We start from the raw sequence: 27,815 nt of genomic DNA on the forward strand, positions 1-27,815 counted from the left end.
TTTTGGTTTAAAAACTGTTATATTCTTATACTGTTTTACATTTAGCATAGAATTTCAAACACACATACACACTGAAACTGATGCCGAATGAATTACAATGCATTTTTAGTTTTTTTTTATTTAGCTTAAATTAATTATGAATTTCTCATCTGCTTGTTTCCATTTAATTGTTTCCATTTTATTCTCATTTTCTTACGTTTTTTGTAATTTCATATTTTGATCACATTTTGATTTCGCATGCCCAAAGTGAATTTGGTTTGTTTCCGAATGATTCGCCTGAATGTAAACCTACAACTGCCGTCCGATAAAGCAAAAATATATATGTTTTACTTCGTATGTTTAGGGATTTATGCAAGCCTCTGCTTCTGTCTAGATTCCTACTCTGTGTATATGCTAATATTCAGTCAATATTATATTCATGTCTGCCCATATTCCCCCATTTTTGGGGGGAGCTCACTTTCAATGGAGAATCGAAAACCTGAAGATCGTTTCTGTTCTAATGGGAAGAGTATATAAATTTCGGTTTACCGAAGATGAATATCTCATCTGTCATATATGTACAAAATATTTTACGGTTTGTTTTTAGCTTTTAGTTTTCGATGTATGTTTTGCATTTGAATTGGAACAAAATCAAACAGTCCTAAGAGACGATCGTGGTATTTTATATGGTTGCTGGATCCCTTGCGGTCTCAACTAAATAACAGTACTAACTTCGTATCGGAGCTGTAACATGGATAAGGCATGTGGAGGATTTGATATCGGAAATGATTATGATGTGTGTGTGGAGCGATGAAACGTGGATTATGTGGTGTGGCTGGCAATGCAAGAATTTTTGTGTAATTGTTTTCTGTAATTTATTATACCCTAAAAATTTGTTTACAACTAATACTATGCATATGCTTAAAATTGATTAAAAAATATAATTATTATTATTTATAGATTTATTCACGATGCTACAAACTAAACGAATTGTACGACAAAATTGTTGAATAAGACCAAAATGGGAGCGGGCTTTCTATCGATAAGGATTACCAATCCTATTTGGGACCCCCAAAAAAGGTTAACAATTACAAAAAGGTGTGGCGAGGGGGGAGTGAATGGTGTGTGTGTGTGCCCCTAGAAAAACGGGGCAATCTTCTTACAAGCTAGGATTCAATATTATTCATATTTAATATTCAATTACTAGGAGCGTAAAAGGTTGCATTCATTTATCGGCTGCTATATTCTGGCTGGCAAATTAATTAAAATATTTAATGCAGTGGTAACAAAAAAGGAAACTACTAACAATTATGTTTAGATCGGCTTTGTTTTGCTTCTTCCGTTTTGTATAATTATGTATAATTATTGTTTACAAGTAGCATAATTAATATTTACGTGTATATTTGATGTTGTTTTCTTAATAATTCTTTTTGTTTCTTCCGTTTTGTTAAAATTATAAAATTACCTAATCAAGAAAACCATAAAAATAGTTTTTACTGCTGCTGCATCTGCTTCTGTTTAGTTTTATATTAATTGTAATTTGTCGTTAGTGGCGGCCTCTTAGGCCTTCCAGTTGTTCTGGCGACTGCCGCTGGCTCCGCTCTGTTGCTGGGGTGGAATCATCTCCAGTAGATATTGGCGCTGCAGCTCCGCCGCCCGCTGAACATCCGCCATGCTGCTGGCGCTGCTCGAGTTCTTCGCCGATCCGGAGGATGAGCTGCTCTTCTTGTTGTTATTGTTGAAAGCTAAAACAAAAAACATATATCAATTTCCAATCTGTGAACAGTTTTGTAAATATTTTAAAAGTTTAACCCACTAACTGACTGGTTTTAATAAAATTAATTTGAATTAAGATATTTATTTCAAACTTTTATTGGTTTTTAATGAATATTCAAAAAAACATTTAGTCCTATTTACTCTACCTCATGATTAACTAAAAGTAATTTTTAAACTCAATTTATCATGAGCTAAAAGTAGGTTTTAAATTGAGTTTAAAAAGGAGATAAGATAAATAGATATTTTATTTATGCCTTTCCTATTGTTCGCAGTCATTTATAAAATTTCCAGTTAAACTTATTGATGGCTTACCTGCCACTTGTGCCGCCTGCGCCATGGCCATCTGGTAGGAATACAGAAGCGGAGCAAACTGCATCATATGCTGCGGATTGCCTCCAAGACCTTGTCCCAGAGCTAAAAGAAAGAGTACACAGATTAGTAAAATATAAAGACTTTCAAAACCCATATAAACCCACCTCTAAAGAGCTGCTGTTGGAAAGCCTGCATGGCCGCCGCTGTGGCAGCTGGCGAAGAATTGCCCAGTCCTGCCGCCGGATTAGATGAGCCCGTTGAGGCTCCTCCAAAATTGCCCAATCCTCCCAATGCAGCCAGATTGCCCAGCTGGCTGAGGTTGCCCAGATTACCGAGGTTACCCAGACTGGCCAAGCTATTCATGTTCAATCCACCCATGCCGCCAAGGGCACTCAGATGAGCAGCCGCCGCCAGCGTGGCCGCCGAGTATTTGTCGTAGCTCTGGGCCTGCTGCTGTTGCGTCTGCTGATCCCGCTGCTGATCTCTGTCGCGCTGATCGCGCTGCTGTTGCTGTTGCGACTGGTGATGGTGATCGAGACGATCGTTGCGGGAGGATCTGGAGGAGGTGGACGCCTCATGGTGATGCGCTGCTGTCGGTCCGGGACTAAGGATTCCCGCCTGCTGAGCGGCAATGGCGGCCGCTGCAGCCGTGGCAGCTGCTCGCGAGGATCGCGACGCACCCGAAGACGGCGGTGGTGTGGCTTGACTTTGGGGTGGCGGCGGCGTTGGACGCGGTGTCGCTGGTGTTGGCGTGTGGCATTTGGTGGGTATCACCGTCACCGACGGCGGCAAATTGACCAGAGCAGCCGCCGCCGAAGCGTGCGTCGCCTGCAACTGTTCCCGTTCCCTTTGCAGGTGCGACGATGAGGAGTTGCTGGTCACGGCGGAGACGGAGAGCGAGTTACCGCCACCACTCGATCCATGGGTGTCCACTGGCGAGGGACTGCTCTGGCTGGCCAGACGCTGCTCGATCTCCTGCTCCTGCTGCAGCGCCTTCACAAACGCCTGTTTCAGTCGGTTGGTGTGCTCCGCCTTAAGAGCCTTCTTCACATTCGAGGTGACGCACTGCTCGCAAATCACCTTGGGATCCTTGTTGGCTGTAAATAGAGAGAAAGTCATTAGATGATTAGTTTGTATTCTTTTAGATTTTAGGTCCCAAGTTATCTATCTAGATTAGTTATCTATTTGTTTGGTCTTAAAAGTTTTGAAATAAGTATTAAACCGAGATAATGTTTTAGTATTGAACGATTAAGTTAATAAATTTGGTAAGGGACAGACAGAACGGAGATGATTGACTTTTAATTTAATTCAGTCTTTATTTTAATACAGAAAAAAATCCATTTTATAAAATCCTGTTTAATTTTAAAGTAAGAGTCTAACTTTATTATACAATATATGTTACTTTATTTAAGTTTAAAAATGAAATTTAACTTTTCAAGTCGTTTTATCTGTCAAATTTACCATTATTGTAGAATGTAAGGTGCTTTATGTGAGATTTAAGTTGGCAACAAACTTTTAAAGTGGTTCTATAGGTAAGCTATTTCACGATCTAAGGATGAACTTACTCTGCTTCTCCCACTTCCACACAGGCGTAAAATCGATCTTGCACTGGGCACAACGGAAGGGAGCTGCCACAGCATTGGCCTTCTTGTTGACGGTCAAATAGTCCACAACAGTTTCCAAACCAAGAAGATAGACAAAGTCCGTATTGCTGGGATTGGGTATAAAGTGCATCTCTGGCGGTGGTGGCTTTGGTGGGGGAATCTATTGAAGATAAACGAGTATAAAACCAAAATTTCTATATTTCGTAACAGATATTTTCACTTACCTGTAGCAACGTCTTTTCCAGTTGCTTGCGAAGGGCCATTTTAGCTGCCGCCTGTCTTTGAGCAGGTGTCTGAGCATCTTCTCTTGGCGTGGAGCGATCATTCTGCCGTTAATTAGTTTATTAATTATCTATAAAACAATTGTCTTGACATGAGCACTCACCTTTTGCTCGTTGTGCTGATTCTGATGCGATTGGGACAGTGGTAGCGCCGGCGTGATGGATACAGAATTGCTTATGGTCCCAGGTACCTTCGAATTATCCGAAATATTAGGCTGCATGTTTCAACGATTTTTTGTTTTTTGATTTTTTTTACAGGATGGCAAATATGGGTACAGAGCAAAGTTGCGTTTTTAGTAGTTGGGATATTAGTTAAAGTTAAATGAATACGAGAAATGAAGGAATATTAAGTGCCACTTGCACGAAGCCTCCTCGGTTTTTGGAAAATCCCCATACAGAGGCCGACTTCGGCTGATTTGACAGGTGAGTAGTGTTAGTAGCAATGTTGGAAAAGTAGTTGTGAACTTTTGTTAATGTTGTTTAGTGTTACGCAGCAAGAACTATCGAAAGGTTTCTTCAAACATATACATATGCAAGCCTTAATTGGTATAAGAAATCAAGGTATAATATGCAAAAATACTAAACACTTGAATACAATATTTGCGAAATCTTTCCACCTCTAACAAGAATGACAATTGACATTTCTCTTTTAAATAATTAAAACATGGTCTTCAGAACTTAAATAGTTTTGGATTTGATTTCTGAATAGTTAGGCATATTACAATTTTATAAATCAGGTTAAATTATATTAAAATTTTAAAATAAATTAAACATGTTTCTTAGGGAAACATTTTTAAATCTCTAAATTAGTTAATCGCAGTTTTTGATATATCTTGCTCCTTTCATGTGGTAAGTGTGTTAGACTTAAATGAGTTTTGTGTTGGTAAGCGTGAGTTTTTGTTTCTTAAGTGTGTTTTGAATATGTTTGTTCTTATCAAATGTTTTCCTATATATGTGTGTAGTGAATTGCAGTGTCTTTGGTGCTTTTGGACAAAAGGTGAGAGAAAAACTCGGCGCTTACGGCAACGATTACATTACAATAACTCACATTGCGTGGTTTCAGACTGGAGGGCGGCGCCGATGTGGGCGTGATGGTCACCGAGGGCGTGATGGTGAGATTCGGCAGGTTGGTGCGCGGCGGCAGATTGCTCGAGCGGTGTGATGAGGAGGTGGCGGGCGTGATGGTGGTACCGGCGGCTAATGTGGCGCCCGCTGGCAGCGATGACCTTGGCGGCGGCAGGATGGAGTTGCTGCTGCTGCTGCGATGTTGACCGCTCAAGACGGCCGCTGCAGCTGCCATTGCAGAAGCGGCCGCCACCGCTGAACTTGAGCTTCCCGTTCGACTGTTGGTGGCGCTGTAGATTAAAAAATGCATTATTAATAAATAACACAAAGTCGTAATTAATCCAAATTCTCACCTGATGCTCACTGCCGGTCCGCCGCTGCCGCTTAAGCTGCTCCTGCTGCCCTTGCTGTGGGCGGGCAGCGGTACAGCCGACGTCGGCGTCACACTCAGCGATCCCTTCGAGGTGAGGGCGGCGGGAATTGCGGCCAGCGGATTGTTGGGCGAAACGCTGGTCGGGGTCACCACCATATTCTCCTTCATCACCTGCTGCGACTGCTTCAGTTTCTTGAGCAGCATCAGTTTGGTCTCCTCATTACGCAAATCCTGTCGCAGCTTCCTCAGACTCTTCTCACGCTCCTTGAGCTCCGCATGACTCAGCTCCTTGATGGGCACATAGGGCGGCATCTCCTCGTCATCTGTCTCAGAATCTATATTCCCATTCTGCTGACGTCCATTGGTGCGAGCGGGTAATAACACAATGTCCGGTGCTTCGGCATAGGATTTGGGTTCGGTTCGGGGTCGCAGGACCCGCCTTTGAACCTTATTCTCATCCTGACCGCCACCCAAGGATCCACCACCACCACCACCTGTCGCACCTGTGACCCCTTCACTGGCATTGATGCTGTTGTTGTTTGTGCTGGAGCTATTGGTGGTATTACTACTATTGTTGGTGGTGCTGTTGGAGTTAATGTTACTGCTATTGGTGGTGGTGCCATTATTGGTCGCCGGCGCCGGAGATGGAGTGATGGTCAGACCCGTGTTGTTGGCCGTCAGCGCTCGCAGATCCCGATTACTAAGCGCCGCCGGAGATGGAGCCGGCGTTATGGTCAACGCCGGATCACGACCGGACCCTAAACTCAAGTCGACCACGTCGTCGACCTCCATTTTGGCCATTTTCGCTCGTCGCGTCGTCGTGATGTTGTATCTTGGTCAACTGCAAAGAGCAAGGAAAAGAAAATCGATTAGTTAAGGTGACCAAATGGGGAAAAGTTTTGGGTTTATTATTAACTAATTAATCACACGATTTAAAGATTATATCGTTCTTCTTTCTTTAACGTTCGCTTTTGAATAATGTGTCAATGAACATAGATAAGGTTTTTAGAGAAATTAGTTACATTTTGGACTATTACTGAGATTTAATTCTATCAAAATAACAATATTTTAAGCAGCTTTTAATAAACCACTAATTTTTGTAAAATTTAAAATATGTTGAAAGAATAAAAACGAAGCTGTTTTTTATAATCCGGTCTTTACTATGAAAGCTATATGATATAGTCTCGTCGTTATAGAAATAAGACTTTCATCCAAATAGCTTTAAAACTGAGAGACTAATTTGCACAGCTAGTAATGCTGAATATATATACTTTATATATATACTTTACTGCGTTGCAATCTTTTGTATAAAATTATAATAATACCTTCTGCAAGGGTATAAAAACAAGAGAAATTTTTCATAAAAAATGTCAATTATTGTAAACATTCATAGCGGGGTTGTGTGTGAATAGGGGTTAAGGAGGCGTGGCAAGGAAAGGGGATATTGTGGCGTTCGTGTTTTACCAAGGGTTGAACTTGGGTTTCCTTTTAACCATTTTTATTCTCGTTTTGTTTTTCTTTTGCCATCATGGCACTTTGAAAGCGGAAGTGCGACTGTCTAACCCCTAAATGTATCTGTATCTGTATCACCTTTTTCTCTTTTCCGTGTTAAGAAAAAATAAAGATATCCGATTTCAATTTATTAAGGCGATGACCTTGTTGTAAACCGATGTATACATATTCCCCCAAGGAGAAAAAAAGGAAGGAATGAAAAAGAGATGGGAGAAAGCTGCACTAAATCACAAATCAAATCTGATTTGATCGTAGATATGCAAGTGTAAGTGGATTTGTGGCGCTTGTGTTAGTGAAAGAGCGCCAAAGCGAAATATTTCTTTCGATTCGGACATCTCCACAAACAAGTCACGTTTTCGATTTAACAAATTTTCGCATACAAAGCCGCTGGTTTTGCGGCTACAAGAAAATTTACATGAAAACCAAGCTAGTTGGTGGGGTGAGAAACTTGTAAGACTGTGGTGACTCGCTAGCAATAACCAGCTTATTTAATTTGACAAATTAGGGAATGAATGATTTAAAATCTCTGCCCACAAAAAAAAAAGGATGATAATTTATTAAAATTGACCCAAAAAGTTAGGTTTGTTAAGTTTCAGCTACTTTAAAATTTTTTATGATTATTTGTTTTGGGTGACCATAACGAGACTTTCTTTTAAACTAATAGTGATTAATATTAAATGCATCATTTGATTACTCTATTATTAACTTTTGCGTTTATATACAAGAAATCCAAGGTCACTTTAAACGTTTATGTACATATGTATATATGTATACTTCCAGTTACATCTTATTCGGCGAGCTCCACTGTACTTAGTAGTAGAATAACTAGCTAAGATTCAAACCAGCGAAAACAGGCGCACACAATCACAAACCAACAAGAGCTACCTGACACGTGAGAGCGGGAGGTGAATAAACCTTTCAAGCAACTTGAGCTGCACAAAAGCACAAACAACAAAGCCCAGCAAATACGACAAACATTCACCTGCCGCTGATTTTGAAAAGCACACACAAACAATATCAAAAAGTCAATGAAATCATTTTAACAAGACACCAACAATAAACCAGCAATAAGCGTCACAATTAAAATGAAATATAAACGACGGATCGTAAAATAAATACCTTAAAGCAGGTGACAACCCTGGCAAAACGGAGCTTGCCGAGAAGAATCCACTTTTGCAGATACCGGCCGAAGAAAAGCGAATCAAATGGCATAATTACACAAAGCTGGGGCAAAAAAAAAAGAAAAAAACTATAAAAAAAATAAAACAACTTGGCATTGTTGTCCCCAACGTGCTATAAATTAACTCGCTTTGAAAGTTAGCACACAAACAAACACATACTATGTAAGTCGAGTGTATGAGCACGCTTACTCGTTCGTTTTTTATTATTTTTTCTTCCCCAACCAGCTCTTCCTCTCTCCCCGCTCCCCTAAAAACGACGGCTGTCGGCGGAGTCTCGTTACTTTCGACACTTGTGTCGTCATCAGATTGTGCTGTCCGCTATCAGTGCACAGTGGGTCGCATTCGCGGGGTGTACCAGATAATAGGTGGCAAAGCGTGCTGCGCGATAGTGGGCGACGATAACATTGAGTGAAAAAGATACAGTGGTTAACAGGTTCTGGTAACATTAGGGAATTTATATTTCCCTAAGAAAAAATAAATATTGTTTGTTACATTTTACCTATTACTTCTAAACTAACATCGTTATTTTGTTTAACAGTTTAAAAAAATGTATATTTTAAATATCTCAAAAATATAACCGATAGGTAGTAACATTTTTTTCGTAATTTTTATGAAACCTACCTAATTCCTCAAAAATATTGTTACTATTGGTAAATATTTATTTTGAAACTTTTTCTTTTTATTGTGGCCTAATTGTAATACATAATTTTACGATTGTTGCTAAGAATATTTGCCACTGTGCGTTGAATTTGTTGGCCTGTTTGTACGAGTTAATTCCACAGCGTGAGATTGTGTATGTTTGCTTGCTAAAGTGTGTGAGTTTGTGTGCTTTGATGATTGTCAGCTTTTTCTTATTAAATTAATGCAAACATTTTTAAATTTTTATAGATGCTTTTTAATGCTCGCGACCATTATGCGTGATGATAGCTTCTCCACTCCCTCCTCAGGCATTATCCACCCCCTTACCCTTTAACCCCTGGCCGGCTTCGAGAAAAAAGCCGACTTTATCGATTTGTTGCGACGTTTGGCATTTGTATGACTATAATTGTGTTTAATAGCGCGCTAAATGTGCTTCAATTAGCGTTTTTGAGTTGCACAGCTTAACTTCACAATAGGTTGTGGGATACTCAGATACTTGATGATCTTAGGGGGTCAGTTAGGAACAAGTGTAGCTTATGCTCAAGTGCAAGTTCAAGGGTCGTTGGCACCTGAAGAGGTAAAATATTGATGATGACGACACATTCACATTCAGTAAATGCAAATTTGATGGAATTTTACATGGATTAGTCAAAGATATCAATACCAAAGTGAGCGAGGGCGATATTAGGGAGTTATTAAAGTGACCAAGGGAGATAAAAAACTGATGGGGAGGGGGTAAATAAACTTAGAGGCGAATGACTAGCAGCGACGACGCAAAAAAGCAAAAGAAATAAGGTTAAATCAAAAGTACAGTTGTGTACATAGCGCGGCCAGCAGCAGCACCAACAAAAGTAACAACAACAACACAAACAAAAGCAAAGAGCAACAGCAAAGCAAGCGAAATGTGTTTGGATGTGGCTGCGGTGAGAGCGACAGAGAGAGAGTGAACGCGGTGCGGTGCGGTGAGAGCGAGAGGAGGAAGCGGGAGAGCGAGAGTAAGATGGAAGAAGAGAGCGCACGTCGCACACACGCGAGACGACATCGAAATGAGAGAAAGAGAGAGGTAAGCGGGCAGCGGTTTTTGGGGTCTGGCCACCCAAAAGCACCACCCCACAAATCCCTATCCCCTTGCTACACCCCCAACTCCAACCTCCCACCCATTGATTTGCATATTAGTTGCTTATCGGCCCTTGGGATAAATAATCATTATAATTTAACTTTCTTTCACACTTTGGGGTTATGCTAATGCATACTCAAAAATTCTATTTCAAAATTCTCAGTTTAATAATACCTAATACGAAAAAATTTATAATTGATAATGGAGTAAAGTTTCATATTCAATTTCGTTCATACATAAAGTTAAGTTGAATAGAATTTTAAGCATTGTATTAATATCTGAAGGTATTAAAAAAAAAAAAAAATTCCTTACATATACTCAACATTCTTGCAAAACACGGTAGAATTACTTTAAAATCGCCCACCCGAAACGCCAATATTAAATTATTTACATCTTCATCTTAACCCTTTCGAGCTATAAAACTAATCATAAATTGTAAAATCTACATCTAAATTCATTTAAACCACTACGACAAATACAACTACAACGATTTTCTCTAGTACCTTTATATATGAATACGAATTTTTAATAGAGCCCAAGGACTTTGTCACTAACTCTTCCACAATCTTTATTGAAGCCGTTTTATTATTCTTTATTAATGTTCATTCAAAACCCCCTATGGGTCAAAGTATTGAAACACAACAAATATGAAATAAAAATCTTTAAAATGATTAAAAGGCAAGACACAGCTTAGCAAACAAACATATTTATTTTGCCACGTTTCGGTTCGACATTATAAGAAATGCGCATATCTTATATCTTATGGCCATTGTACATAGGCGTTGAGGAGAGGGGCTCACGGGGTGGACGGGGGATTTAGTAGAGTGGAGTGGGGGTCTCTGCTTGGCTGCTGAGAGAAAAAGAGAGAGAGCAGGCGAAAGAGCACGACTTGTTGTACATGGATGGGGTGGGGGAAGTGGGCGGGGGGCGACCGACCTTCGTACATATTTACTCATCCATGGTGGGATTTTGAATCGAAATTGGGAGGGTGGTGCAACGGGTGCTTAAAACACAATCCCAAACAATTCCAATCCCAATCCCAAAACCTAAATCAAACGTTGGGCAATTTCACAAATGCATTCAAGTGATGTCATCGAAAACTATGGCGAACTATCAAATTGCATTCAAAGAGTTCGACTTGCAGTTGCACCGATACTCGAAATACGTGCTAGAACTACGTACATGTGTAGAAATCTGTTCCACTTCTGAAACTAAGGAGATAATAAATACCTAATATCAAAAATCTGTTCTTTCAGAGGTCTTGACCTTAGTGGAAATTGATTACTCATTCCCACAACACATATATTTACTTATATAATAAATATATATATAAAATTAATGGAAAACAATTTATAGCTTTATTCCACAGACAGATATTTGCACATACGACCGGATGTTCAGAAGTTGACTTAAAAATGTCCCTATGAAAGAAAAAACATATGCTTGTATAACTTCATATTAAATAAGTTACATATTTGGTTTCAAATTATGATAAAACAAAAAAGAGAAGTCAATATGAATAAGCCAATGAAATAAAGAAAGAATTCGGTGTACCAATAAAAGTATAATAAATACGGCCTTCTCAGTTAAAAAAAACTAATTAAAAATGTAAGTATGAGCTGTTACTTACAAACATTTATCGCTGTGGTTAAGTCTAGAATATTCTAAGAAATGTTTTGTCAATTTCCTCTTTCTCTGAAATAATACTTTTCTTATCTCACATAATTCTCTAAAACAAATCGTTTCAGAAATTGGCTAATCTTATCGAAGTAAGTTTCTTGTTAGGGTTCCTTTCACAAAAGTTTTAGAAAGGGCTTTCGCTGAAAGGTTCCCATTTGATGTAATCAACTGAAGTGCCGAATGACAGTTTCCGCAAATAGACCACTGTACCTATGTAGTTGTTTTTCTCGTTGCGTTTATTTATAACAACCGATAAGCAGCATTGAGCAATTCGTCAGCACTCAAAACAGCGAACAAATGAATACAACAAAAAGTTCTAAATGGGTTAACTAGAACATTAGGCCCCATTTAATTACGTGCACTGCATGACAAACACAAAAAAATAGAAACAGATTCTTTACATTCTGATTTGATTTTATTTATTTTATTCTTGCTTATCAGTTAAGTATACACATATCCTGAAACTGACTGCTGAGTAATTGGCAAAGTTAAAAAAAAAATCTTGAGGGGGTGCTGAACAGCTGTTTTTCTTCGTGCTCTTGACCAGTGTGGCCAACAAAATAAACAGTAAATACAATACATAAGGAGCAATAGCAACAATGCAAAGACAAGCTAAAAATTAATGACTTTCAAACTGGTTTTGTTTACTGTTGTTGTTGTGAATGAGAAGAAAAAATAAGTTGAAGAAGAAGAAAAAGCGATGAAGCCGATGCCAAAGCATCATTTAATGCTTTGTTCGCCTCCCGCAGTAGAAAAAAAAAACGGGGTCTTACTTCATTTTTAATACCACATATTTTGTTTTCCAGGGATAAGCTTTGCATGTGGACAAGATGAGGAGAAAGTATAGCAGCACTGCTACAATTGGTAACAATACAATTATTAAGGAACCGAGAACTTTAAAACTTATCCATTGGTCAATATGAGCAGATTATATTTATGTACGTAAATGTTTATTGACCAAAATAAAACACCTTTTATTATTAAATAATTACGTTAGACCATGCAAACTCTTTAAATTTTTGAGGTTAATAAACTAACCGACAAAAACTTTAACAATTTACATATCATGTCAATTTGCAATTTTGCCCATTTGCGCAGGTAGTGCCTATATACCATATTTATACATAAATATTTGATTTCATATATGTATGTATTGTACGGTGAAATATGCAATTGCCCACCTTCTCTTCTTCTTCACGTTGCGTCTTTGCTGTTTGTTGTTGTTACTTTTGCTGTACATAAGCAGTCCCATCCATGAATGTGTATGTTTTCCACTCACACTCCCGCATATTCACATAGGCAATGGGTTCAACTTGTATATAAACCCAAACGACCGACCGACTCTGCCGACGTCGCTGCCAACGTCACCGTCTCTGCTTTTGTCTATCCATGCGCCCCCTCTCCCTCTTTTGGATCACAGTATGTGTGTATGTTAGTACAACTGGGGCCATTAAATTAGTGATAAGAAAAAATCTGCTTCCATTTATTAATGGTGTTCAGGAAAAAAGCACTACTGTTAACTAAACAATATTTAAATCCAATTCATGCTTATAAAATGAAATTCATATATTTTGTTGAAGACTGGTATCTGGTATATTTATTTATCTTAAAAACTGTTATTTATCCCAAAAGTTATTGCAATTACGTAATATGACAAAAAATGTGACACAAATGTTAATCAGTTTTGGAAAATAAAATATTTTTAATAGCAAGATATCTTATGAAGATATTTTAAATCTCTAGAATAGAGATATAACATTGTTTCAGAAAAGTGCAAATGGTTGAATCTAATGAAGTTAAAATGTTTTGTTAACTTTAAATAGTAATTGCTATATATCTGCCCTCGACTGTGTAGCATGTATTTTATGGCATTCGGTGGCCGTTGACTGTTTGGCTGAGAAACGGCGAAAAGGCAACCGATCTATTTATTACAATTCAGATTTCACAATTCACCCTGTGTAGCGTACATCATTACGCATTTGCATTTGGCACATTTAAAATTTCAGCGTGCTTAATTCTTTCTGGCTTCCTGGTTTTATTTTGTTAGCTTCTTTCGCTCGCCAAGCAATTGACGCCTGCACTTCGAATGCTTTGGAAAAATTCCACTTAATCAAGCAAATTACCAACGCGTTGCTATGCTTTTTTCTTTTTTATTTGTTTTGGCTATTTTTAGGCTTTGTGCTTTACCTTTTTTCGGTTTTTTTGGTTTTTGGTTTGGCAAAACAAAGATTGAATGCTGCATGGAAATGGAAATGAGAGAAAAACGCTAAGAAGCGTTAAGAATAACCCCGAAAAGTAACGCGTAAAAGCAGCGCCCGAAAAGAAATAACAAAAACCAGTTAGCCAATACTTTCCTCTCTCGCACACACACAGACTTAACTGTTTTTTTTATGACATAGTACGATAAGTGCGAAAAATTCGTGAATTTCATTCAATTTCTCAGTGAGATTTCAGTTTCGTTTGCCATTTAGTATAATTAAGTAAATATCATTCTATAAATAGGCTTATCAAAGTTGCCAACGAGTAGCAGTTCAGGCAATGCAGTAATAATAAACTTTAGCCTTGAACTAACCATCGCGAATAAAAATATATACACACATACGTACACATATTTATATAGGCGCTCATGTAAATATGCAAATGCTGTGTTTTTTTTTCTATGTACTCATATTAGCGTGTAATTGTTTCTTAGCACGCGTTTTTCGCCTGCAAACTGCATGCTCGGTGACAGGTCCCAAAGACTTGCATTGTGCACCCTGTCAAGGGTAGTCGAGGGGTATATACGCCGCCTATCAATCCAAATAGGGTGTGTATAAAGAAGGTACTCAAAGGAGCATGTATGCGGCCACAGTGGAGCGTGCACCATGACAACCTTTCAAATACATATATATAATACATTTATTTTGTGTTTATGTCTTAGACTGTAATGGGGAGGGGCTACAATTCTGTAAGCTTCTGAAAATGGGGTGTCTTGCTGTTTTACAACATCTCTGTGTACTCAATAAAATTTAGTATCCTCTTCCCAGGACATTTAAAATAAAACTATATTTTACGAATAGGGTTAACCACTCTTAATAAATTTATTTAAAAACAACAAGAGCAAAAAAATGTTGCACGTTTGCTTAAAAAATGTTTAATTTCAATTATCAGAGCATTTCATGATTTGAAGTACATATCCAATCAACCTCTTTATATTTATCGAGCGCCCGCTGTATTATTATTTACTTAACCCAAGCGGCTGCTATACATAATTACATCTGAGCCACGTCACTTCCTGCCAAGAGTCAATATACTGATAAATATTCCCACTTTGAAGATTGGGTATTTGGCAAATCAAACCCTTTGGATTTGCATAGTTTGCATGAGCATGTACGATTGAATATGTGTAGTCCAAAAGTATTGTACATTTGTCTGTGCATATGCATGGCGTATAAAAATAAATGTCAGCGAAAAAAAAAATGGAAAAAGAGAAAACATTTTTTCTAGCTCTCTAGCTGATAAGCAGGGCGACACTTACATACATACACACACTGACGAACGGCCCAAGTATATAAGCATATGTATTTAGGGTCTGAGAGTACGCGATACTTTCAATTTGACTGTTGTTAAGGCTGACTCAGAGTATTTCATCTTAATCCAATGTGTGATAACTACAGACTAATTTTACTTAAGCTACTTAGCTACAACACACATTTTTTATTGCGGCCTTTAAATTTATACTCAAAACATTTATATAATGTGCACTGTTTAAAGTTGTGAAATTTAAGTTTGATTATTTAACTATTATCAAATACTATGTTTTTATTACAAGACCGCAAAAAATGTTATAAGAACTTTCTTTATTTTGTTTTTGCTTAAAATTTTTCTTTAAAGCAATTCATTAATTCTTGATAATCTAAGCACTTTAGAGTGTCCTTGAAATAAATATGTACCCGTAGAGATCTTTACGTGATCAATTTTGACTTAGGCTACAGAACATTTTGTATTATAAAATATAGATTGCATTGCTTTATGTACTATTATCAAATCATGTTTTGTACTGAACTTGAATAATACATTTTTATTTCAAAAAATTTTCTCTGGGGAATAAGTTTGTGATCTTGGCCAATAAAAAAGAGAAATCGCTGGATGCAGCTTAATAACGGTAACGAGTTAAGTGATGCTGCAACTGCAGCTACTAATACAAGCACTAGTGACTGCTACTAAAACTAGTATTAGTCGCTGCCTTCTATGTGAGGCACAATTCTTTTTTTTATGCGCTTGTTCTTATTTTTGCACTTAATGACGTGTAACGAGCTCGCGCGCGTGTTTTGCGCTCTCTCTCGCTCTCTTTATATATATATATAGGTATAGGTATATATGTATTTATGGTCAGCATACACACAAACATATGTACTAGTAGCTGGGGTGTGCGTGCGAACGAGATGGAGCAATTTGAAAATAAACAGGTAAAAAAGGTAAACCAAAAGAAATAACAACAAAAAAGCAGCTTTGCCACTTTTTTTAGCCGTCTGTCTTTGTTTTTTTTTTTATAATTTTTTTCTTGAGTGAAATGATCGTCAGCAAACAACCAAACAACAACCTGGCGGTTTTCTTCTTCTTCTTTGTTGGCCAACAATAATTATCGTTGATACCTTTAAATAATTAGTCAGCAAGAGCTGACCATGAAAATCAGCACAAAATAAGGAAATCGATGTAAGTTTTTGCAAAATGTTTACGGCAGCGCATTATCTTTTGTGGAGAACGTATAAATTAAGTAAATACAATGGAGGAAAAAAAAAAACCATGCCATTAAATGAGTTTCACATTTAGCATTTTCCGTTTTTACAATAAAATTTGATTGTTAAATAGATGTTTAAGTACTTAGCGCATATACAGATGTACATATCAATGAATTAATAGCACTTGAAAACCGATTAGGTAAATATTATTAAACCTAAGTTTTATTTCCATACATAAAATTATAATTACTACGATATAATAAAAAAACTGGGGCAGAGAAAAACATTTTTGGAAGCAATGATTTTCTATATTTTTGTTTGGTTCAAAAAAGTTGATAATATGGCTTTGGGACTTTTGTTACTGTACTCAGCGTCAAAAGTTATAGCCATGAAAATTGGAATGCCACCCATAATGTTTCTATACCGCTTGATGGCAACTCTGTTTTAGCTTTCAAAGATAAACACAACCAAATATAAGAAACATTTTCAAAAAAACAATCGGCAGAAAAGTCATTTAAACGGTCAATTGCCTCAAGCGGCCAAAAGCAAATGTTCGAACGAGATGGCAATACGAGAAAAACACAAAAACCAAACACAAACTAAATGAAATGAAATTGAGAGGCACCGAATGCCAAAGCGAGAGGGTGGCAGTGGGGGAAAGAGAGGGGGCTAGCAGCTGACAGCTGCCCATTTAAATAGCAACAAAAAAATGCATGTCGAAAATTAAGAATGTTTTATGGCCAACGGGAAGTATTTAAACAACACATTTTAACGTATTTCAAGCATCTCATAAAAACAATTGCTCGATTTAATGAAAACAATTTTAAAAAACAATATGTTTATCCCAAATCATTTTAAAAATATATTATTTTTAGAAGATGGTAATAAAAATTAAACAAAATGTTGCGTATTAAATTAACACAGGAAATTATTTGAAATTGTTTACGATATTTAGTAGCGGAAACAATTCTTAAGAAACTGAATGATGTATAATTTCGTAAAGTATTCAAATATATTCGTTGCGATATTTTAAAAAACAACAATTGCAGAAAAGTATCTGTGAATTCCAAAAAATATTTCACACCTAAGAGATAATCTCTTAAGATTCTTAAGAGATTTTTAGATCACAAAAGATATTGGGAGTTCCTACTTTTTTTGTGAAAAGTATTTAAACTATTTTTTAAAAACAATAAACGGGATATGTGTCGTAAATTTGAATGGATATTTAGCAGCTGACATGCTTCTTAAAATTCTTCAAATGTGCTCAAAATTCGGCCATTAAAAAATACTAACCACATCGAGATGTGCATAAATTATAATTTACCGAAGCGCAGCAGCCCCAAGATGTCGAATCGGAAGAAGAAGAAGAAGAGGAGGTGGGGGTATAGGTGGAATCGGGGAGAGAAGGCGACAGACCGATACCAAAAGAGAAAGAGAGAGAGGAAGCGAGAGAGCCGTCTTATATACACGGCCATGGAATGTTTGCCTGTGTGCACGCAACACACTCATACTCATATTCCGCCGTTTGGGTTCTACTTTCGTGTATATAGTAAACACTACATAGGGGGCATTATGTACAGCTGAGTGTGCAAGCATCGGGACAGCTAATCAGGCAATTAAAGAGCCACCAAATAGCCCAAGCAACCAAAAACCAGAAGAAGAAACAATTTAAAAACTGAGGTGGAATCGACATCGAAATGTGCCAACAACACAAAGAAAAGTTTGGCACCAACTAAAAAATGTTTGCGATAACAAAGTGAATGTGTTGCAAAAAACCCTTGAAAAACAAAAGTTTTGTTTATATAATGAGTGCAAAATTAAGTTAATCCCAACAAATGGCAAGGAATGTGTTTTCAGAAATAAGCTGGGATGTCATTAGCAGACGGTGGGTGGTATTTCCGACTGCCCCACCCTATTTTTGGGTTCAAAACGCCCACCCATCCCTTCACCTGCAAAAACCACGCACTTTTCAACAAATTTCAACCACCAAAAAACAACGCAAAAAGCAACAAGACGAACAAGTATTTTATAGTTAAGCTTCACAACTGAAAGATACCGGTTATTCTTTGCTCTTCAACCCCAGCACACTTTCATGGAAATATAACTTTTTCTTTAACATTCATAAAAGGAATTAATCAGTTATTAATAAAATGTTCTACTTTTTACCACTACTTCAAATACATATTTAAAATACAAATCGTAAAACTGATTGCTTGTTTCATTAAGCCCGATATCTAAAAACGGTTTAAGAAACCTTAGCTTCCGTTAAAGTCTAAGGACCTACGATAAGGAGTCTCTAACCTAAGAGGTTTTAAAAATTAGTAACACCTTAATGGGTTACCGTTTTTAAGGATCACTTCTTAGTATGGCGAAAGGTTTTACAGTTCCCCTTAGTTTTCATGAATATAATACAACTCTCAAGAAAAACCATTATGAAACAAGAAGAAAAACAGATTCGACAAGTTACTTCACTTAATGCGGTTCGCCGAGGGGAGGAAAATCCTCAAAAGAGGTTGGGGAAAATGTAAAGTGGGCGGCTGCTGTTCTAAAAACTTTACGCGAACCTTTAAAATGGGTCTTTAAAGAAGAGGAAGGAAGGAAAAGAGAGTGGAAGCCTTTACGTCTGGGCTCCCTTTTTTTCGCCTCCGCCCACAGGGGTTATGCCCACATAGCAACACAACCCAATGGCGCCACCCACGCGCCACCCCTCAAAAACCCCACCCCCTCTTGGCCTGTCTGTATGTTGGGTAACTTTTTTTCTTTTGCCTGCTTCTTCTTTTACTTTTTGCCCTAACACAAAAATGTGTATCTAGAAATATTTTATGCAGGCAACTCTTCAGCGGGGTGAGGAGAATATGGAGGGGGTGGCTGATATGTAGGTGGAGTGGGTGGGGGTGGAGGTGTTTCACCCCTCACCCCCTGCCCATCAATGACAGCTGCTCTGGTTGCTGTTGTTGCTGTTATTGCCTTTGGTTTTGGGCGTGTTTCTGGTGGCACAAAACTATGACCGAAAACCCGGGTGGGGTGTTATGTGAGGCGGAGATGTCGCTACCTCCGCACACATATAAATCCTCACAAAATATACAGTCGAACTTCTATAACTGGTACTGGCCTAAAAAAAACTGCAAAATAAAATGCAATAAACCATGTCTTCATAACTCAAAAACTTCCATGACTACAAACCTCTGAAAAACTTTATAAAACCAACAAATTTAAAGGCGCAGGAAAATGCTTCGCTTTCATTCAAGATTAGATATTTTATTTATAAACTACCTTCCATAAACTACCTTCCTTAAAATCTAGATAACCATATACTTTGCAATGTTTCAGCATTAAAAAAAACATTTGTGTAATTGATTTGAGGATAATAATTGATTTATAGTATAATATTTATAAAACAATATAGGATTATCCTAATGTATCTCTAAGGACTGTAAAGTTCTTTAGAACATCCCGTAATTTAAATAATATGTACATTAAAAGACCGGATTAGATTTCGATAAGCAAGGAAACTTTCCTTAAACTTGAGTGTAAAAGTCAAAGTCAAAGTCGAATGAAAACTGAAAGGCTTTAAACTTTTTCATTAAAAAGACCAAAGAAATACTATTGTTTAGACAGGATGTTTTAAGAAAAATAACCTAGAACCGCTGCAAAGGGATTTGCAGTTCGTGGTTGAAGGTATAGTCGTTGAACTGTGTATATATAAATTGATATACATAGGCGGCACATCAAGACACATGTCCACATAATTGCCAAACGCGCAAAATCGAAGTGGCGACCTGCCCACCCCACACTAAGCCCACCACCCCCAACCCCAAAACCTACCCAACTCCCACCCCCTTGGCTTAGGATTACTCACCAGTTTGCATTTTCAGGTGGGTGGTACAGTTGCGCTTGCAATTTATAGTTGGTATATTGTGGGTCTGGGGTAAACTAAGCCAGTTTCATAAATAATTGCAGAATATTGAATTTTGAGGTGCCCAAAGCCCCTTCCAAAATAATTCCCCCACTGCCGATGATATTTGCGCTAATTGCCATTGCCGTCGTTGGCATTTTCATTAAAATTGCGTAATATTAATGGGCGAAAGCAGTAGGAGGGAGAAGCGGGGGGGCTGTGTTGGGTCACTATGTGGCTAAAACTAATTTCCCGTCCGACGTTTCATGTTCACACACAAACCATACGAGGAGCATCAACAAATTCGGATTTTCGGCATTACAATTTGTGGAAATTTGCATAAATGGGGGGGTACTGACCCCAAACCCCATCACAAATAAACCATATTCGCATCGACCTGCAACAGGAAGTTCAGTGATATACAATAGCGTAGGCATATCATCGCATAGATTACGCAACTATTCCCAGGATACAAGGGACCAGAAAGAGAGGGGCGGCTGCTGCACTGGGGGGGGATGGCTTCACACATTCGCGGCGACACATTTGTGCCACTAGACTCCACAAGGTACCAGAGTAAGCCACCCACAGATGGCCACCCGAAAACGGTAGGAAATCCACTCAAGCATATCGAACACAACACATCGGACCGAGCCACCACCCTACCACATATGACCCCCTCCCCTCCCCGCTTATGCACCACTGTTAAGTTCAGTACACCACTGTACAGCTGGTGTCAAAATAATAACACAATATACCCTGTCCATAAATTACGAAAACTTTGTTATCTATCAGCGAAATCTAGTGAGTTTGCTTGTGCACCACAAATATTGGGTCTGTCTTATCAACATCCTCATTTATTTTTTTTAACAAACCTAATTGTAAAACAGATTACTGACGAAATGGAAATGCGACTTCTCGTTATCAGAATTATATTATAATGCTTATAAGAATACTAAATTCAATTGTTTCATTTGGGAATTCTAAATAAATCTAATAAAATGATAAGACAATTAAAATAATTTAAATTCAAGTTTAAGGCCGTCTTTTTTTATTGCTTTAATAATCTGGTTTGCTGTATAATTAATTTGTTCATATATTTCGTATTTTTTATTTATTAAAGACTGCGAATTTACGTAGCCACTGCTGAAAACCTTAACCTTGAAGCAATAATAAATCCCTATTTAACCAATTTCTTAGTTAGTATCGGTATACCATAGACTTGAAATAACTTATTAATAAATATAGCTTAAATGCGGATGTGCGATTTTCAGCATAATTTCAAAAGCTTTTTCAAGATATTTGAAATCTCAAAAGATCTGGGGCATCCACAAGTTCAATCTGCCTAGATTGACAATCTGGACAATGACATTTGCTATAATTTCGACCACAGCTGTGCGTAGGCCTTCGATGGGCGGTGGTTCAGGGGGTGGTGGTTCATCGGATGATGCTGTGGTTCTTGTTGTTGTTGTGGCCTTCGTTTTCGGGTACCGACGAGCCCGGATATTATATGCATACTTGAACTATGCGAGGAAGGAAGCAGGCGACCAGACCAGCAGACCCTGTCATGCCATTCTACTCCCTACCGACCCCCACCACCCTTCCGCATCACCACCCCCGGGACGCCCCTCTTATCCTGTTTTGTATATGTATCTGTTTTTGCATGCTCCTCTCTCTTGCTCGCTCTCTGCTTGTATTTGTGTGTGTCGGTGTGTGTGTGTGTGCAAAATGTTTATATACATGTGCATGCACAGCTGTACCGTTTCGGGGCATTTTACAGCCACAGAGCCGCCGCCACAGACCACCCATCCACCCAAGCACCACCCACAGCCACCCCAAAAAACAGGATCACCCACAACAACAATGCAAAACGTCTGCATTTCAACTAACGCCACCCGATACACAAACAAACGTAAAGGGGGAAAGGGCTCCACAGCCCCTCTTTTGCTTTTCCTCCCCCCTTGAAAAAACCAACACCAACCCACCGAACCACCCATCCACCCACCTACAACCCCCCACCCCCACCCATTGCAGCAGCAGCCTTCTCATATTGCCATAGTTGTTGTCTTCTCCTTCTTGTTGTTGTTGTTGTTGTTGCCGGGACTGCCGAAAAAGTTTTATACATAAGCGGAAGCTTACAGAAAAACCCCTACCCCCAAAGGACACCCCATCGAAAAGCCAGTAGAAACAGAACTCATTACAAAATCAATAAGTTAATTTTCCCTTTTTTTTCATTTACTATTTACGTGACATTTTTTTATGGCGGAGTTTCTGCTTATTTAATCAATAATCAAACTTAAGAATTCTACAGTTTCATCTTCTTGCAATTCAGTATACATATGTACATATGCCGTTATTATATGGAGAAATAAATAAATAAATTCCGTTGTAAACATTAGTTAATTCCACTGGCTGCTTTAAATTTAAGTTGCGTGTCCTTCTTGGTCGCGCTTAATCGATTTTTTCAGGAGCAGCAAAGCCAAAGTTAAGACCACCCACTCATCCTCAGGCCGAAAGCACAAGGGGATCCATATAAAAATATATATAAGTAAAAACAACTGAAGAGACAGAAAAACTCCCAGAAAGAAAGGGGAGGTGCGGACATTTGGGATGGGAAAGATGGTTTGAGGTTTAAAGTTTGAAAAAATCCAAACAATAAACGAATTCCTTTGGCTGAACAATTTCGCTCTCTCACCCTTTTCATATCGCTTGGGATTTTTATAAAATTCTTAGCCTTCTTTAAAAAAAAATCAGAGAAAATGTTTGAAATATTTTTATTTATCTGGATTAAGTACGATAATAATTGGTTCAAAGCCAAACACAAATTTAAGAAAAAAAAAGTTAAAAAACTTAATTTAACTCCTCAATAAAATATGTAAAAAATATATAAAAATCTTAACAACAACTTCTTGATAGTAAACTAGCGTAGGGAAAAACATAAAACCTCACAGCTATTTTCACAAATAAACAATTATCAGTTTTTTGTATTGATAATTAAATAAACATCTTATCTATTCTTCGCTTTGACCTTTCCCGCCTTAAACGTTAGTAGTTTTTAGAGAATTTTGAGTTGAGAAGCATTAGGCAAAATCGCTTATAAAACTATGTTTTAGTTTTAAGAAAAAAAAAATAAATATGTCTTTCTCTCCATCAAGAAATTACAAAATCTAGTGTTATCGTAATCGCACAATAGCTCTTGAATCGTTTCTAGATTTTGATTTATAGTTCAGCATGGTTGTTGATGTTGCAGCTGGGTTTTTGCTTTACTTGTCGACAGAGAGTTTAGTTTGGTGCATCGGCTTAGGTTTAGGTACTACAGTACCACTCATTTCCCCCCATCGTCCGTACCACCACCCCCAACCCCTCTGCCCGACCAAAAACAACAATGCTCTGCGGACGCTGCATGCAACTATTGAAGCATGAACATGCAATTTATGTACCTATATGTGCATATATACCTACGAACTATGAAATACAGCAACAACAGCAGCAATAAGCGACTGTACTTTTGATATAAAATCCACTCCACTCCACTCCACTCCATACATGGAAAACCAAACAAACACAATCGCACATACAGTGCCGATATACGTATGTATGTATATAGCCCCAAAAAACCCCCCACACCTCCCACTTTTAGAGACACCCACTTGGAGTGGAAAGCTCTGTTTAGTTTTAGTTGCGCTTTAAACTGCATTTCGGCTTGCGATGCGTTGTTGTTGTAAACTGTACATAGAGAATTGCATGGGTGTAGAAACCGGAGGGGGGTTACATTGTGCAGCAATCGAAATAGAAAACAACTGCAATATGTTTGGTTCCAACGAATGCAGATTGAATCGGCAGAAAACAGCACCAGATGCATTGCAAGCAGCTTCAACCAAAAAAAAAAAAACAGATTTTACACCCTAAACATGCCACCCTCCAATCCCAGTTGCCATCTATAAATCGAAACTTTTACAGAAGCTATATGTATTGGATGGGGAAAACTTGGAAAGGTCTGCCAAATGGTGCGGTATAAAGCGAAAGTGGCTTTTAAGTTTATATAATAGGGAAAAATATACTTCAGAGTTGGTTTGGGCTTAAATTTAAATGGGGCCCTGTTAATACAGTTAATTCTTAAAGTTGAAGATTAGGAAATATCGTTACTCAAAGAATTAAAATAATCTTTCGGTAGCCGTAATGGATTGAAATATATTCTTTCATTGATACCTGGGATATTTTTGGTGTTTCCTGACAAGTATGTTTCGATGCCCTAAAATTCGATTTATGAAAGTGATATAATGTTTATTGTTATAAGAAAAACAATGAGATTTGAACTTTGGACCAAAAAACGTTCCTCTAACCCAAATTTGAGGTTAATCTTTGCTATCGACAGCAAGTGCAAGGAAGGTGGGTTGCAAAACTCAGAAAGGGGTAGGTGAAAGAATAATGGAGGTGCTGCAGAGTTGTTGCTCCACTTGCTCAAACAAAAACGCACGAAAAAGACGAAAAGAGAATTTCGGCTATCGAGCTGCTCCCCCAACACTCTCACACACTTAGAAAGAACACACACGTACTCTAAAACTCACCTGCAAACGCAGGTAAATTGACATCTGTGTGTGCGATTGAGTGGTATGTGAGTGTGTGAAGCTGACACGGCAACAAACAATGGTAAAACGCTAAAGCTACAGCGATAAATCTAGAACCGGGAATTCTAGTTCCAATCTGCCAGATATTTTATTATTTCGATTTAATATTTACTTTTTATGGCAACTTGGTAAAGTCTATTAAAAGGGTTTTGTGTAAGGAATTTTTTTATTTTAATTTAAGATTCAGTTACATATTAAACAACTCGAAATTAAAACACATAAATGCTTCCACCAATTAAGTCAGATTTTATAAAATTTATTTATACATGTGTGATATTAATTTATTCTTCTTCTGAGTATTGCTCTGATAAAAGTAGCAAAATAATTTAATTCAATATTTCCTTAAATAAAAATGATAAACTAAAAATTCCAATAAATCTATGATTATTAGGTGGTCTTTCAAACAATTACAAAATATTGATAGTCGGGTTTCAATGTCTGTGGGTTTGTACATATACAAGTCAAGTTTTTATAGCGTTTTTGATTTACTCATTTTAAAATCATTATTAACAAAATAGTACTCATTTTTTTATTGCTCAAATTTTATTGTAATCAATCAATGTTTCAAAAAAGTCCCTGGCCTAATAAAGTCTTCTTAAAAGTAAGATAGTTTTAATGACTTGGATTTGAAACACCCCCTAACTTTTGAATTTTACCTGATCCACCGTGAACTAGTTCCAATTTTGGTTCCCCATATTGCCCCTTAGAATAACAACAATTACAACTACTGGTGCAACAAAAACTACAACTACACCAAAACAATAACAACAAAAACAGCTAGAAATGCGGGTCTGGGTCGTAAAATCGAGACTAAAAAGAGATGAGACGAGAGGCGAAGAGAAATGCAAAGAGGAGGAGGAGGATGGGGACACTCGACGAGACGGCGAGAATGCAGTGCACATAAAGAATGCCAAAATAAGTTTAAAACTAACGACGAACCGGGTTTTAGTGCGTCCGCCAGTGTCTGTATATGTGTGTGGGAGCGAGACAGTCAGCAAGGTGGTTTTTTGTAAGCCTGTGTATTTGTATTTTGGGGCATGCATCTTTGCCGAAAAATGCGTATGACGGGAGGGTGAGTGAAACAGAGGGTGGAGGACCCCCAAAAAAAGAGAGCACCAAATGGAAGAGAGAGTTTCCGAAACAAGTGCATTTCTATGTGTGTGTGGGGTAATTTTCGAGAAATTAACAAGTGTTGCAAAGCGCAAAAAAGTGCGTGCGGGTAATTAGCAAAAATAAATAAAGAAATATAACAGGGAAAGTTCATTAACACAGTTAAAAAAAACCCGCCAACCACTCATTCATAATCAAGAAATGTGTGTATAGATAATGGAACAAAAAAAGAAGAGGCGACAACCCCTTCCGAAAATGAAAAAGAAAAACCGTGGCAACTCGGTCGAGCGGCAAGGCAACAAAAACAAAAAAAGTAGCAGCTGAAACAAGCGCCTAAGCATGGCGTCACAACAACAACAACAGCAACCACAAATAAAAGCTATAAAAATTGTCAATATAGAAGAAAGAAAGGCAGCAACAACAAGAAGCAGGCTTTTGAGCTTTGCGAAATAATGCGCGAGAGTTAAAGAAGAAGAAGCCGCCAACGCTGAGTGCGACGCCGGCAGAGCATTTTTAACGAGCCGAATGACAAGCGCACACAAACACAACCACACAGAGATGCTTATGCAGATGCTCACAGACGAGGGTGGAACAATACCACCAACAGTGTGAGAGGTCCATTTTGAGTTAAACAATTATTGAAATTTCTTAACTTTGGACCAAAGACTATAAGTCTACACAATCTATCAATTAATCATACATAAATCGATTAATTTATTTTGTATTTGTAAGAATATTTTGTTTTACCTTAAGATAAAGGTTCTAATAACTACATTTAATTGAAACTTTAAGAATAATGTTCACAATGGAATACACTCTTCAATGCTCTATTTGTCAATTAAAAAATAATCAGCAAGACAACGACGTAACATAAAAAAATGTTATACAAACATTGTTCTCCTTTTTATTTTGATTACCTTAACTGTTGTCTGTTCTACAGAATGTCGTAATAATAGTTTTATCAACCTAATTGCGGATTTTATTGAATGTTTGACTTTAATTGCCACTATTGCATTGACCTCTATTGTCCGAACACACACACACAGTCGAAGATGGGCGACATGCATACGAGACCGGTTGAGGTTAAATTGGATAGTAGCAGAGAGAGAGCGGGCGAGAGAGGAAAAGGGAGAGAGCGAGACGGAGATGGAGCTGCTCTCGCATACATATTGAATTTTTCTTCTTTGGCGTAATGAAAATTTTAGCACTGTTTTGGGGCACGAAGAAGAAGAAAAGAAAACTTACCCGCGTGTGAAAATCCGTTACTTTGGTGGCGCCTCTGCCGCTGCGCTGCTGCTGCGGAAACTCCTTTTGGATTTCCCAATTTTGCATGCACAAAACTATATGGATCTCACTTAATTAAATGCACTGCTTATGTATTATGTACACGTTATATGCACTTATTCGCTGGTATATATATTTATGTGTGCACGCTTCGCCAACACACTTTCAGCGCGCTGCTCTTGCGGCGGCTTTCCCGAATTATTTTACACGCACTGCAAATTATTTTGTTTAATAATTTTAATTTGAGTTTTTGTTTCCTTTTTTATTCTTTTTTTTTAATTGTTTACTATTTCAAAGATAGGGGGACACACGCACACAGACACGCCGCTTTATGCACTTGTGTGCGGCATTATTTCACTCCGATTTCTTTGTAAAAAGATAATGATATTGTATTGTATCGCCCGTTATCTCTGGATTAACAGCTGCAACTCGATTTTATTTTAATTGTGCTTGCTAGCCGCTCCACTCACGCACACTCACTCACTCACACAGACGAGACCGCGAAGCACGTCCGAACGATCCGAAGGCCGAAAAAGTAAAAAAATGTTTGTTTTGTTTTCCGTTGGAGGTGGAATCAACTCGATTGCTATTCGATACTATCGACAAATCTTATTGCGTTAGGGATTTTCTGTTATCGCGTTACTGCTTATCTCTCTCTGAT

At 37.9% G+C, this 27,815-nt stretch overlaps 1 protein-coding gene across 2 annotated transcripts; it reads right to left on the reverse strand.

Moving 5' to 3' along the window:
* LOC108051408 (dual specificity protein kinase splA) lies at nt 1-27,707 on the reverse strand. Of its 2 annotated transcripts, none has more exons than XM_017133519.2 (9): nt 27,116-27,707; nt 5,371-6,231; nt 5,001-5,307; nt 4,057-4,167; nt 3,896-3,997; nt 3,633-3,831; nt 2,232-3,164; nt 2,068-2,169; nt 1-1,724 (listed from the first exon to the last, which is right to left on the reverse strand). In XM_017133519.2, the coding sequence occupies exons 2-9, from the start codon at nt 6,189-6,191 to the stop codon at nt 1,540-1,542; spliced, it is 2,760 nt and encodes a 919-aa protein (XP_016989008.1). In that variant the 5' UTR covers nt 6,192-6,231; nt 27,116-27,707; the 3' UTR covers nt 1-1,539. The 2 variants fall into 2 exon arrangements, with proteins under 2 accessions (XP_016989008.1, XP_016989009.1); XM_017133520.2 differs by having other exon boundaries at nt 4,057-4,143; nt 27,116-27,706.
* Between the last annotated feature and the right edge of the window lie 108 nt (nt 27,708-27,815).

Source organism: Drosophila rhopaloa, unplaced genomic scaffold (genome assembly GCF_018152115.1).
Source record: "Drosophila rhopaloa isolate 14029-0021.01 unplaced genomic scaffold, ASM1815211v1 contig_163, whole genome shotgun sequence".
Classification (NCBI taxonomy): Eukaryota; Metazoa; Arthropoda; class Insecta; order Diptera; family Drosophilidae; genus Drosophila; species Drosophila rhopaloa.